At 39.4% G+C, this 12,343-nt stretch overlaps 2 protein-coding genes across 4 annotated transcripts; both read left to right on the forward strand.

Annotated features, from left to right (window-relative positions):
- The first annotated feature begins 78 nt into the window (after nt 1-78).
- tmem106a (transmembrane protein 106A) lies at nt 79-7,011 on the forward strand. 3 transcript variants are annotated; one of them, XM_044014208.1, is made up of 9 exons: nt 79-486; nt 1,354-1,523; nt 2,662-2,833; nt 2,993-3,056; nt 4,402-4,555; nt 5,339-5,479; nt 5,572-5,615; nt 5,702-5,755; nt 6,540-7,011. In XM_044014208.1, exons 3-9 carry the CDS (start codon nt 2,668-2,670, stop codon nt 6,649-6,651), a joined length of 735 nt encoding a protein of 244 aa, XP_043870143.1. In that variant the 5' UTR covers nt 79-486; nt 1,354-1,523; nt 2,662-2,667; the 3' UTR covers nt 6,652-7,011. The 3 variants fall into 3 exon arrangements, with proteins under 3 accessions (XP_043870143.1, XP_043870144.1, XP_043870145.1); XM_044014209.1 differs by lacking the exon at nt 79-486 and having other exon boundaries at nt 1,134-1,523; XM_044014210.1 differs by lacking the exon at nt 79-486 and having other exon boundaries at nt 1,518-1,581.
- Nucleotides 7,012-7,688: 677 nt separating this feature from the next.
- On the forward strand, nt 7,689-10,061 carry arl4d (ADP-ribosylation factor-like 4D). The gene is made up of 2 exons (XM_044014215.1): nt 7,689-7,838; nt 8,687-10,061. Exon 2 carries the CDS (start codon nt 8,810-8,812, stop codon nt 9,413-9,415), a length of 606 nt encoding a protein of 201 aa, XP_043870150.1. The 5' UTR covers nt 7,689-7,838; nt 8,687-8,809; the 3' UTR covers nt 9,416-10,061.
- Nucleotides 10,062-12,343: the final 2,282 nt, after the last annotated feature.

The following is a 12,343-nucleotide window of genomic DNA, read 5'->3' on the forward strand; positions in this document are numbered from 1 at the left end:
CCCTGTCTAATGGTCGTTATGTCACACTGACGGCACACTCTGTACATATGTGTTTATGTTCCATACAGGACATCGTGTATTACTCCAAAGCACAGAGGTCAGTTTTATTCTTATTCTGCACTTATTCAGAATAAGGTTTTAATGGCATGTGTTTATGTGCAGGCTGGATTACTGAGCGGGCAACAACCACCACAACCACCAGGCTCAAGGTTCAGTTTGTGCCAGCTGTTATAGAGAATTTCATTCATCTTATATATGTATATATTGAGATAATGCAAATAAAATGTCAATATCTGTTTGTCTGTCAATCACATATGACTGTCAAACGCAGAAGATCAATGTATCCTGTGAAACGTTCCTCTGATTAACACAAACCAATCCTATGTTTGCAGTTTCTCCCGCAGTGAACGCAGATGTCTGTGTGCACAAGATGGTCATCAGCCAATCTGCAGAGTCCAAGTGTCACAACGTATGTGCAGGATACACGTAAGGAATTTATTGCATTAAGTCGTACAATTGCTCCAATGTCATCAGAGATGAAGGAGATATGTTCAAATTAAATAGTACTTCCATTAACTGGTCCACAATTCAAGTTTTAATTTACAGCCTACAAATGATGTTGATATTGTGTAAAAGGGGTGTCAATGAAAACTCTAGCAAACTCCAGTCTCTGGGTGGGAGGGTAGAGTGGGCCAGTGCAATTATTTTATTTATATTTAATATGGGTTGTAGTACCTTTTTTAAACTCTAGCTGCATGAGGTGATTCAGGATTGATGGAACAATCAATCAACAATATTATAATGAACTTTATTTAATAACAAACTTTATTTATATAGCACCTGTACCACCATACAAGGATTGCAGCGGAAATGCTTCACCAAAAAAAGAAAAAAAACAACAACAACCCTGTTTTAACTGAAATAAAACAGAAAGATGCCAGTAAAATGGTAAAACAAGAATAATAATAGGAAAAGGCTCGAGTCATGAGGTTAAAACCCTATTTTAACTTTAAAATAAGCTAAAAATGCAAATAAAACACAACACAGGGTGGAATAAAAAGGAGCTGGTTGAAGGCTAGAGTAAAAAAGACGTTTATATTTTATTATGTCCTTGAATTCATACAAAAAAACATGCAAGTTGCAAATATTATATCTGCATTAATATTCTACTGTTTGTTAGTATCCTTTAAGGGAACTTAAAGGTCAAAGGGTGCTCACACACTCACACAGCTGAAATATTGGATAATAAGGGCTAAAAGGCTTTGCTTTGCTTTATTTGTTTTATATTTGATTGTGTTGTGGCAAAACTCTACAAAGGAAGTTATGTGCTCTCCCACTGACCTGTCCCTCAAGGAGGAAGTGGTCCACCCACTACCCTCACTGGTGTTGCACAGTCACAGCGTTGCCTTTCCACTTGTTGCCGCAGCGTCACAGCGTTGACACACTTGAGTCATGAAGGAGTCCGCGGCTCACTGAGCTGAACAGCATCTGGACTTTAAACCAAACTGAAGTCTTGTCGGGAGGTGAGTATTTTCAGACACAAAGGCTACGGTGCGAGCTTAGTGGAAACTAGCGAGTGGAGTAAGTAGAAATATACAAATGTGCATTAGTTACACACTTATTGACATCTGTGTAAACATGTGGCAGTTCATTTCCAGGTTTGACTGTGCATTATGTAGGTGAATATACAACAGGCCACGTGCCTGACACAATGCTAAACTGCAGCTCAATCATTATGGATTAAGATTATATGATTCTAATATTATATATGATTATATGTTATAAATGTTTATTGCCTGATCAAATACAGGTTACTTACAGTGTTAACTTCCTCACAGAAAAGGTGTGAAGATTTTTAGTCACGATCTATTTAGACTTCTGCATGCAGAAGTTGTTGAAACATACATTAATTTCTTAGTTTAAAAAACTGCGTCTGGTTTAAACATTTTATGACAACTCTCCAAACTCTTTTATGTCCTTAGTTTGTTCTTCCATTTGTTTAGTTTTATTTCCCCCCTATGCTGTTAAGGGAAAAGCCTTAAACACCTTAAAAGTATTCAGTTTTCAGACTATGATGACAATTTAAGACATTACTCATTCACTTGTATTTATTGCATCACAATCAGAAAACGCTTCTGAAAGTGTGTGTTTATCTATTTTAGATAAGCAGGAAAATAGACAGTGTAGGTGTAAATGAAAAGCTAAAATGCAACTCCAGAATACAATACTTTAACAATCACAATTTTTACGGTATATACTGTATTAGTTTCCAATAATAATATAACAGATCAGTACAGTACAAATGATATTGAGAGAGTATTGGATAGAGGGCACTTTTGAGGTCCATTTCTTCCTCTTTCACTCTGAAAAACCATGTTAAGCTCTTATAGCCAAACAAGGATGTTACTTATCTTCCTTTGTAGAATGTAGCAGTAATCTGACAATTATGACACCAAAAATGTGACCAGGTCTTAATGAGTTGCAATAAATCTGCTGCTGACTGTTCACATGCTGACGTGCTGCAGAAAATGAGCTTTTATTGTGTATTTTGAGGTTTATGAGAGACAGTGAGAGAGTGACACTGGTAACAAAGGTGACTGCTGAGTGAGATCATTTGGAAGCATTTTCCATCCATTTAGACCGGGTGTTTTCTTCCTCTAGAGCATCATGGCTGCACTGGGATATGACAACATCATCACAGACGACACCGGTCTGATACAAGGGATGGAGAACGCGAAAACACTGAAGCAGTTTCCTCCGTATGGTTCCATGAATGGCAACTCCACAGGTGACACCTGCCCCACGTGTCGAGGAATCGGGCGAATTCCCCGAGGTCAGTTCCCATATTTCACTCTTTCATTTCACATTCAGTCACAGCGAAACTAGGCAAACTGCATGTGACTGCATGTGTGCAGCCACTTTCTCATCTGCTTTCTGGTAAAAGCAAAACAACACTGCTGTTTCCCCTTTTTCTTCCTCCTTGTGTTGACAGGCCATGAAGACCAGCTTGTGGCAGTCATACCATGTAATGATGTAAGGCTGAAACCCAGGCGCACGTAAGGGATCTATGTGTACACTATGTGTGAATACTTTTGTGTGCAATGTACATTTACTTCGTAGAGTACTAATTTATGTATTTGATGCTTTGTAGTCTCACTCGAAACTATAATACAAGGATACATAATAGCACCATACTGACGTGTAGTTATAATACTTGGGAGTATTTTTACTCCATATCGCAGTTTTACTCATTTTACTTAAGTAGTGGAAGTATACTTCACTACTTTGTCTACATTCTCTACTATGTCTAACTTCTATATAAACTGTATATTTGTCTTTGGTCCATTATTTCCTTGTTGTACCAAAGCTTCTTGCCAATAAATCTGATTCTGTTTGAAAGCCTGTTTATCTTCCTTTTAAATGCATTTGTGGGTTGAGCAGAAGAGTTGAGTTCTGACCAGCATGAGGAGGAGGTGCCAGGCTGTCGTGGCCATGTTGTGGTTCTTCCACATGCTACTGAGGCCAATATGTCTTGTTTCGTCAGACTTCAATCATCCAGTCCAATAAACGACACAAAACAAGAGGACATAGCAGAATAAGCTGTTTGGCATTGGTAGAGAAGATTTGGCAGGTTTGTCCTCATCTCTGCTGCTCAACCCACAAATGAATTTCCCTTACAAAAAAAATGTCTTGAAAGGGGAATAAACAGGCTTTCCGAAGGTATAAGATTCATTGCCAAGAAACATTGTTACAGCAAATAAATAATCAACCAAACACAATGTATATAAATAGTGTTGGACATGAATATGGGCAAAATCTATTGCCTAGATCAAAAATTAACTCTTTTTTTGAAAACTTGAATAATTTCTTAAATAAGTATGGTATTTTATAATACTCATAAACAACAAAAAAATTAAAAAACTTGACCAAATGATTCCAGGCACTCAACTCAGTGGAGTCAAAAATATTAAAAGCCTTTATTTTCTAGGGCTTAAACATTCATTTGTTGCATAGCTGTCGACTTGGTTTAAAACTAATTGTATCTGCACTGTGAATTATGAATTGTGGTTCATTTATTCACATGTATTGACTATCTATTGATTGTGGAGTAAACTATTTATTCACAAATGAATGTTACATGTACCTAATCATATTTTTTCTGTCTGTATGCTGATGTGGTTTTGATGGGGAATGTCATGCATGTGATTGTGTGACATACCTCACACTTATGCAGCTATAATTACTGTCTGACTTTTTATGATCATACCCTGATGATACATGTCGATGTGTTTAAATGCTTTAGCCCTACAAAATAAAGGCTTTTAAAGACACTTTAAAGTGCCAAAGCCATGTATTTTTTTATGTTTATTTAATATGATGCCATTTTCTCTCCCGTTTCAGGAAGCTGCACGTATGTGTCTCCATGACTGTGTGTCTTTTCTTTTGCTTCCTGATCCTCTTCTTCCTCTTCCCCCGGAGAATCTCACTGACGCCCACGTCTGTGCTGTCAGTCATGGTCTACTTCACCCCGGATACGGTCGATATGGAGGTCACAGTAAGTGAGAAGGCAAACTCGAGTGCAGCCAGTCACGTGTAAAAAAAATCCCTGCGCCTCCTCTTTGATGAATCACAATCATCGCTGCAAGCGAGGATGTGCCGTCGCACGGATTATTACTACACAATATTCAGCACTGATTACCTCAGGTTCTTTCATAATATTGATACTTGTTATTTCTAAATTGCAGTGGGAATAAAACACAACTATTGCATGGGCATCTTAGGGGTCTGTGTTTATAGGTCACATCTTCAGGCTTCACAGAATGCATTTTCTGTTGTTTTATGTGACATCTTAGAGACAAGATTCATTTATGTCAGAAGTCACAAAATAGATGAATTGTCTTCTATTTTTGTTTCACAAATTTCACAAATTGAATCTGTTTTATTTTAAATTGAAGTAATTTTTGCTCAGGTGTGTTTATAAAGTTGGTGAAATGGAAACAAAAATCATGTCAGCAGGTTGCCTATAGGTTGTACTTGAATAAAAGGATATAAGACACTCTGTATTATACTCTATATTCTTATAGCCTCTGTATATACATTTTGACAAAGTAATGGAAAAAAGCTGGGCTAAACTAAGCTAAACTAGGGAATTGAATCCTTTTTTTAAACACAATGGCAAGGTAAAAAAAAAAAAAAGTTAACTGACATAGTGTTCAAATCAAAACAATCAACTGTCTACATTGCATTCACCATACAGGCTGTAATGAGCTGCTGCAATCACCTTAAAGCTCAATGTTTTCTGTTTTTTTTTGCATTTAAATGTGTGTTTCACTTCCAGAATCTCATCAACATCACCAACGAAAACTTTGTCCCGGTTCATATTAAGGAGTTCACTGTTCAGAGTCTGGTTACTGACACAGTTGTGAGTAAGACGACGATCTCCAATATGACCGCCATCCAGCCCCGCTCAAAGAAATCGGTGAGTTCTTTGAGAGGGTTCACATCAAAATACAACATTTGTTTTTAATAAACGTTTGTGTAAAAAGATATTCTTCCTTTTTCTTCTCACAGTACACCATTCACATGAGCCTGCCCATTAAGGATAAAGGCCTGAAGTAAGCTGAATGACACAATTCTGTGTCCACCGTTATTGTTTACACCGTATAACATGTCCACACATCGGCTGTTTTATTTCTTTCAGCAACTACTGCAGGTCGAGCTCCATCAAGATTCACATGCTGTTTGTGGAGTTGCAGTAAGTGTCAATCTGTCGGTCTGAAACTGAAACTTTTTAATAGAAAAATGGATCAACTTTGAGATTTATTTAAAAAAAAAAAGGATCCAAAACATGTCGTCATCTCACACCATGAATGCATGGAAATCCTTTGTTGTTTTACTTACAATCCTTGTACAAAAACAGAATTTCTTTTTGTAATCTGATCAAAAAACATTGACATGAAGACTCATCAACTTCTCCTGTTCATGCATGTGAGCTGCAGTGATGTTCACCATTGCCGTCCAGTATCTTTAAACTCTACATATAAATTACATTTTCTCATCAGTCTTGTCTAGAATGTATGGAAATGTTTGTTTTTATTACATCTCAAAGTTGATCAAAGATGCTTTTCTTCCATTAAAAAGTGCCAATATGGGACTTTTAACTTACAATCTCACAGTAAAAATATCTGATTTACAGTATGTTAGTAGTCATAGATGTCCTGGGCACAAACTAGTCCATCCTGGTCAGAACCTACGGAAATGTTTGGTTTAATTACACTCTCTTTATACAGCAGGATGTCGATGTCCTTACAAATCAGCTTGATGCGTTGGATCACATGAAAGCCTCTGCGAGGGGGGGCGTTAAAATTCAGGGTCACATAGTTTGACCACGGAGAAACGAGTGTGAAATGTAAATCATAACATTAAAAACAACTTTTTGATTATTGAAGCTTTTTTAAAACAATATTAAACATGACAAAGTCACTATACTGGTGCCTGCTGCCTCTAATGTTGCCTTTCTATTCCTTTGTCCCCCCCAGAATGACATTGACAATTTCCTACCTCTCCCACACGGAGCAGCTTTCTCTGAACACCTTTGAGTACATCGACTGTGGCGCTAATTCAACAATCCCTCACTCTATGAGACGATGAATTAAAATAGTCATGAATATTCCAACTATCTTTTATATTCTTTGTACAGGATATGAATGTGTGAAGGATAACATCAGTGAAACTCTAGTATTATTATTATTATGTGTGTGTTGTTTCAGCATAGCTACTGAATCAAAATGAAAATGGCCTGTGAATCTATATCACCTACACAATAGTCTCGTGACAACGAGCACAATTCATGTAAAAACTGTTTATTTTCATGTATAATTGTATGCACTTTTTGTAAAATTGAATGCATTTCAGAACTCCTCTGGAAAGTTCACACATTCTGTAATACGGATGTTGAACTCTGACCACCTTGTCTTTTGCCAGTTGCACTTTATTAAACTGTGACATTTATGGTTTTGTTTTCATCCGATTTTCATGTACATGAGTTAACTCACGTACTGCACTCACAGTGTTGGGGATTTTACTTTCTGCTATGTCGTATTTGTTTAGATAAGATTACATAGATTAGAAAGCAATGAAAGAGCTCTACTGTGTGAGTCTGTGTGCAGCTCTAATGGAAACCTTTTTTTAAAAAATAAATAAATAAATAAATAAATTCTAGGTATCTGCTCTCGACCCAACTACTACTGCTGCCATCACCTTAGCTCCTGTGTTTGTAGTGTGAAGAGCAGACACATGGTGGCGCTAGTGCTTTTTTTTACTGGGGGTGGGAAATAGAGTTGAGAGTGGATTTTATTAAATATCTGCAAAAGAAAAATGCAATCAGAGTTTATTTTTTTTAAGTATCACTACTCAGTGACATTTTCTTTTTTCTTTATTCTGTGAAGAACTAAGAGGAATGGAATGGTCCTCGTCAAAGCACATTGAGGTGCATGCAGTTATAATTCAAACAAGAGCTGAAGCTTGTCACGTTCACACTTATCCGTTAATGACATCTTTATCCAAATGTCATTAAACGAGACCAGTCTACCTGTAGAACTGGAGCTGCTTGCCACTGACATTGTGACCGGCAGGGGGCGTGGTTTAGGCGTCCAGGTGGCCGTGACGTCACCCGGGCTTGAGGTGCCGCTGTGCCCTGGAGTCTCTTGTGATCGCCTCAGTGCTGCTGGAGGAGGAGGAGGGCAGGGCAGGATCGGATGTGAGCAGGCGGACAAACATCAGTCTCTGACTATGGACGTGTTTATTTCCTGTGGATGAAGCTCTCGTCGATTTAGGGGGTAAGAATCTGTTTTTTATTATTATTATTTACATGAGTAGGGGCAGTTTGTTATAATATAATATTGCCATTCTAGTTATAGTTTACCCCTTAAATGCCGTTTTGGTAAAATATCTTAAAAAGTAATTTAGATACATTCATTAAATGGCAGCAATGACATTAGACGTGTGCAGGGAAGAAGGGGAAACTAAGGTGGAATGTATGATCCTAGGAAGAAATTCAAGACAAAATAAAGTAGAATAATGAATTCAGATACATACAAAAACACATGCGTGTGTGAGCATTTCAGGGCTATATAGAAACAGTGCAGTTGGCTGTTTTCTTGTAAAAGGACAGCTGCTTGATGGGTATCAGGATGTCAACAACAACTGGATTAGTGTTGCTGCAGCACAGACAGTTGGCAGAGCGAAGCGGTAAATACACAGCCTTCAGTATGATCCATCCGCTGCACTGAAATCAATCCACCTCATTTAAAAAAAGAAGAAGAAAAAGAGCCCTCCAGGTTAAGCAGCCTTAAGAGGATTAGACTTCACAAATAAGACACCAGATAACCTCAGACGCCTAATTAACTGTTGTTTTCCCTGCGTAATGTGGCACCGAAGAGATTTGTTGTTTTAAATTATCCAGAGCATTTGAATGTAAAAAAGGAAGCCACTAAGTGCTGATAGGATTAGATTCAATCACAATTCAATCAAGCAGTTTCCACTGATAATCCTCACTATCTGCTGTCAGCGTCTCCTCTGACATTGACACGAGACTCTGTGAAATAGCACAACAAAGGTCACTTTCCTTAAGCAACCCATTGTTTTCTAATTAAATGTTAACCCACTCTGTGTTTGTTCTGATAAGGTCTTCCAACACCATCTCATCCCATCTGCCTCCGAGGACAGGGAGCAAATTCCAATCACATGAAAAAAGGATTACACCAGGAATCTGTCACCTCACCTCACATCACTTAAGTAGGTGTGAATCATGGGGAACCAGCTGACTGATATGGCTCCTAACACGCCATTCCTGCCAAACTTCCAGTCACTGCATGTGGTGGTTATCGGCCTTGACTCTGCCGGCAAAACCTCTCTGCTCTACAGGCTGAAACTGAAGGAGTTTGTGAAAACGATTCCCACCAAGGGCTTCAACACGGAGAAGATCAAGGTGGCAGTGGGGGTGTCGCGGGCCATAAACTTCCAGGTGTGGGATGTGGGTGGTCAGGAGAAGCTACGGCCCCTCTGGAAGTCTTACACCCGGCGAACAGACGGCATCGTGTTTGTGGTGGACTCCACCGAAGTGGAGCGGATGGAAGAGGCCAAAGTGGAGCTCCATAAGATCACCCGCACCTCAGAGAACCAGGGCGTCCCTGTGGTGATCCTGGCCAACAAGCAGGATCTGGATTCAGCCTCGTCGGTCAGCGAGGTGGAAAAGATGCTGTCCGTGCATGAACTGAGCATGTACACGCTGCATCATGTGCAGAGCTGCAGCGCCGTGAATGGTCAGGGACTCCAGCAGGGCCTGGAGAAACTGTACGAGATGATCCTGAAGAGGAAGAAAATGGTGAAGCACAACAGGAACAGGAGGAGATGAACTCCTGGTTCACACCGGTGTGGACATTATCTCAAGAGATTAATCCTCTGTTGAGACACTTCCAAGCTTAATGGTCCCTTTTAATGGGAGAGAGCGATTAGTGCCAACAAAACAACAATTTCACACAGACTTCGGGTCAGGAGAGATGGATTTGCTCATAGTAATTGAAGCAGTATTGACATATTCTATGTTCTGCAATTGTGCAGAAAGGTTACAATACAGGTTTGAAGGAAAACCTCTTTCTTAAGTGCTTTTCTAAACTTGATTTAAAGATAGATTTATAACAGTACGTTTTAAGTTTAGGACCAATGTATAAACACGTCAGAGGTATTTAGTGATTAAATGAATAAAGTAGAGTAAAATATAAAATGTAATTCACAAGCTTGCACAGATTATATTCCACTAAGCAGACAGTTTTTTTTTCCTTCCACAGTGTATATGGATGCATCCCAGAATATTTATTTCACATTGTTGCACTGGACAGAAGGACTATATTTGAAAATGACGCGCAAAGAGACATTTTAGCTGTGATTGAGCACCAGTGATCCGAAATGCCTTCCCTTTTTGACCACAGAGTTTACGTTTCTTTTACTATAGTGTTTATACAAATTGTACAAAACTTAATAAATCTAAACACTGTACAGAACACCCAGTGTTATCTCTCTGTCTTGTTGATTAAACTGAGTGAATGAGCCAGTCGTGGGCCAAGGAATTGATAAAATGTTATTATTAACCAAATTATATGAGGTTCTTTCTATGTAGGGAAGGACATACACATGTAAAGTTATTGACCATGTCAGTGCAACAGGTTTAACATTATTTCTTTTATTATTATAAATGTTTTGCAACATTATTTTTGTTGCATTTCTAGCTTTTTGTGTTATTGTTCTGGCACTGTTGTGTTTTTAATGTCTAAAATACAAGCTGGTGAACAAAGTGAAGATACTCATGCAGTTGGTGGCTACAAAAGATTGAGCGTTTAAAATATCAAACTTAGACATGATAATATTGCTCAGTATCTGTGAAAGGTGTCATTTATTCAGTCTCTGTTTCCTTGTGATCAGGAACAGGCATTTACTAGATTTCGACTATCCCAAATTTGAAGCTCAGAGTTGTTACCCTTCCCCCTGTTTGTTACTGAACCAGCAAAGAAAGCTGGAGGGGGGGCCCTGCCCCTCCCCCCACACAAGCCAAATCCACAATCCATATACTTTGATTCTGGCCTCTTACCCTGCCAGCTGCTGACAGTGTAATTGCATCAATTATTGGTGAGGTGGTTCAGAGGTTAGACCGTTAAGTCCTGATGTGAGATAGAGTTGGACTGTACCACCTGCGGCTGATGTTGTACACCTCTGATACACTTAAAGAAGTCCAATTTTAGTCAGATAATTTGGTTTTCTTAACGTCATGTTAGTCCGACTAAAATTAAGATTTTAGTCGGACTAACATACCTGGATAATGCGATTCATAGTCATGATTACCCATGCATGTATATGCTTAGTCAGGCTGGAGTCAGACTTGGCATTCTGCACATTCAGCAACATTTCCTCCCTGGTCTTTGACCCGGAAGTAAAAGGAGACGACGTATAAACTGCAGCGCTGGAATTCATACGGCGGTGGCGTCTTCTTCGGACAACACGGCGATCACAAGAGCCATGCTGCATCTAACTTGTATCATGATTAACATGCACAGCAGGTACGAAACGTACAGAACCAGCACGATCCATCTCGACGTTCACTGTTTGTTTTTCTGTGACGTCAAGGTCAACTGGAAATTGATTCAATAGGCACTAGCTTATAGAGAGACACAGTCAGACATACACAGATGTATAGTCAGACTAAGGCCATGTCTTAGTCAGACTATGGCCTGAGCTTGATTAAACTGTGCACGTAAACGTACTAACTGTTGCTGCAGTGTGGAAAAAATAATAATTATGCTTGTTTGGGTCAAGAACCCTTCATGCACTGTAAGTCATTTGAACTGCTTCTGATAGTAATAGATCTTAATTACAGTCGTTTGTCGTCATCTATTCAAGTTTTGTGACATTCTGAAACGGCAGTTTTTTTTCCCCCAAACCGAAATTGACACCACATGAGCTAAAATACAAACAAACACAGCACGACGCCCTGGTCTCCTGCTGACTGTAATGTCAGATGCAAAATACTATTTCAGACTCCGCAGTGTTTCTAATTTAACAGCACCATGGTGGGCTGGTGACAGTTCTGCACGAAATTGCAGCATTTTAAAGGGGATTAGCGTGTCCACCCAGATGTCATGTTGACATCACAGCTGATTGGAGCTGCGGAGTAAATGCTCATTCCATCGCACTGAAAACCAGGTTTTTCTTCTCCAGAATGAAAAGCGGCTCCACTCAGACATAAACACGCAATACGACACGAGACACACACTCTCTCAGGCACCTTGACTTGGGTGACCTCTGCGTCCCCATTATTCACCACAGTGAGCTCATTAAAAACTTTCAAGGATATCTTTTGCAGAATCATCTTGACACAGCAGCTGGTCCCTGAATAAATTAGCATCGTGATGTGGCGCTTTCAACAGCTGAGACACACTGTGGGCATGTGGAGGCATCAATCAGCCCACGAAAAAAAAAAAAAAAAAACATTGTGCCACTGAGATGCTCTCCCCAGAATGGAAAGTTGTGACAGGTACTGGCACACTGCTGTGCCTACAGCATATTGCGCATCTAATCAACTCGCTGAACTGGATCCACAGTCCAGTTTTGCTAATCTTTTTTTCTGTTCTGCACAATGTACATGCATCTCTGGCGCTCGCTTCCTCCCTGTTTACTAGGCTGTAATGGTGGCTGACAAGCAACACCCAAGAGAGGGGAAGCCCCCGGGATTATGTGTCAGGGCTTAGACGGGGAGAATCGTACACAGACAGGTGAATCCCTGGAACCTGTG

This window comes from Solea senegalensis, linkage group LG18, assembly GCF_019176455.1.
Source record: "Solea senegalensis isolate Sse05_10M linkage group LG18, IFAPA_SoseM_1, whole genome shotgun sequence".
Taxonomy (NCBI): domain Eukaryota; kingdom Metazoa; phylum Chordata; class Actinopteri; order Pleuronectiformes; family Soleidae; genus Solea; species Solea senegalensis.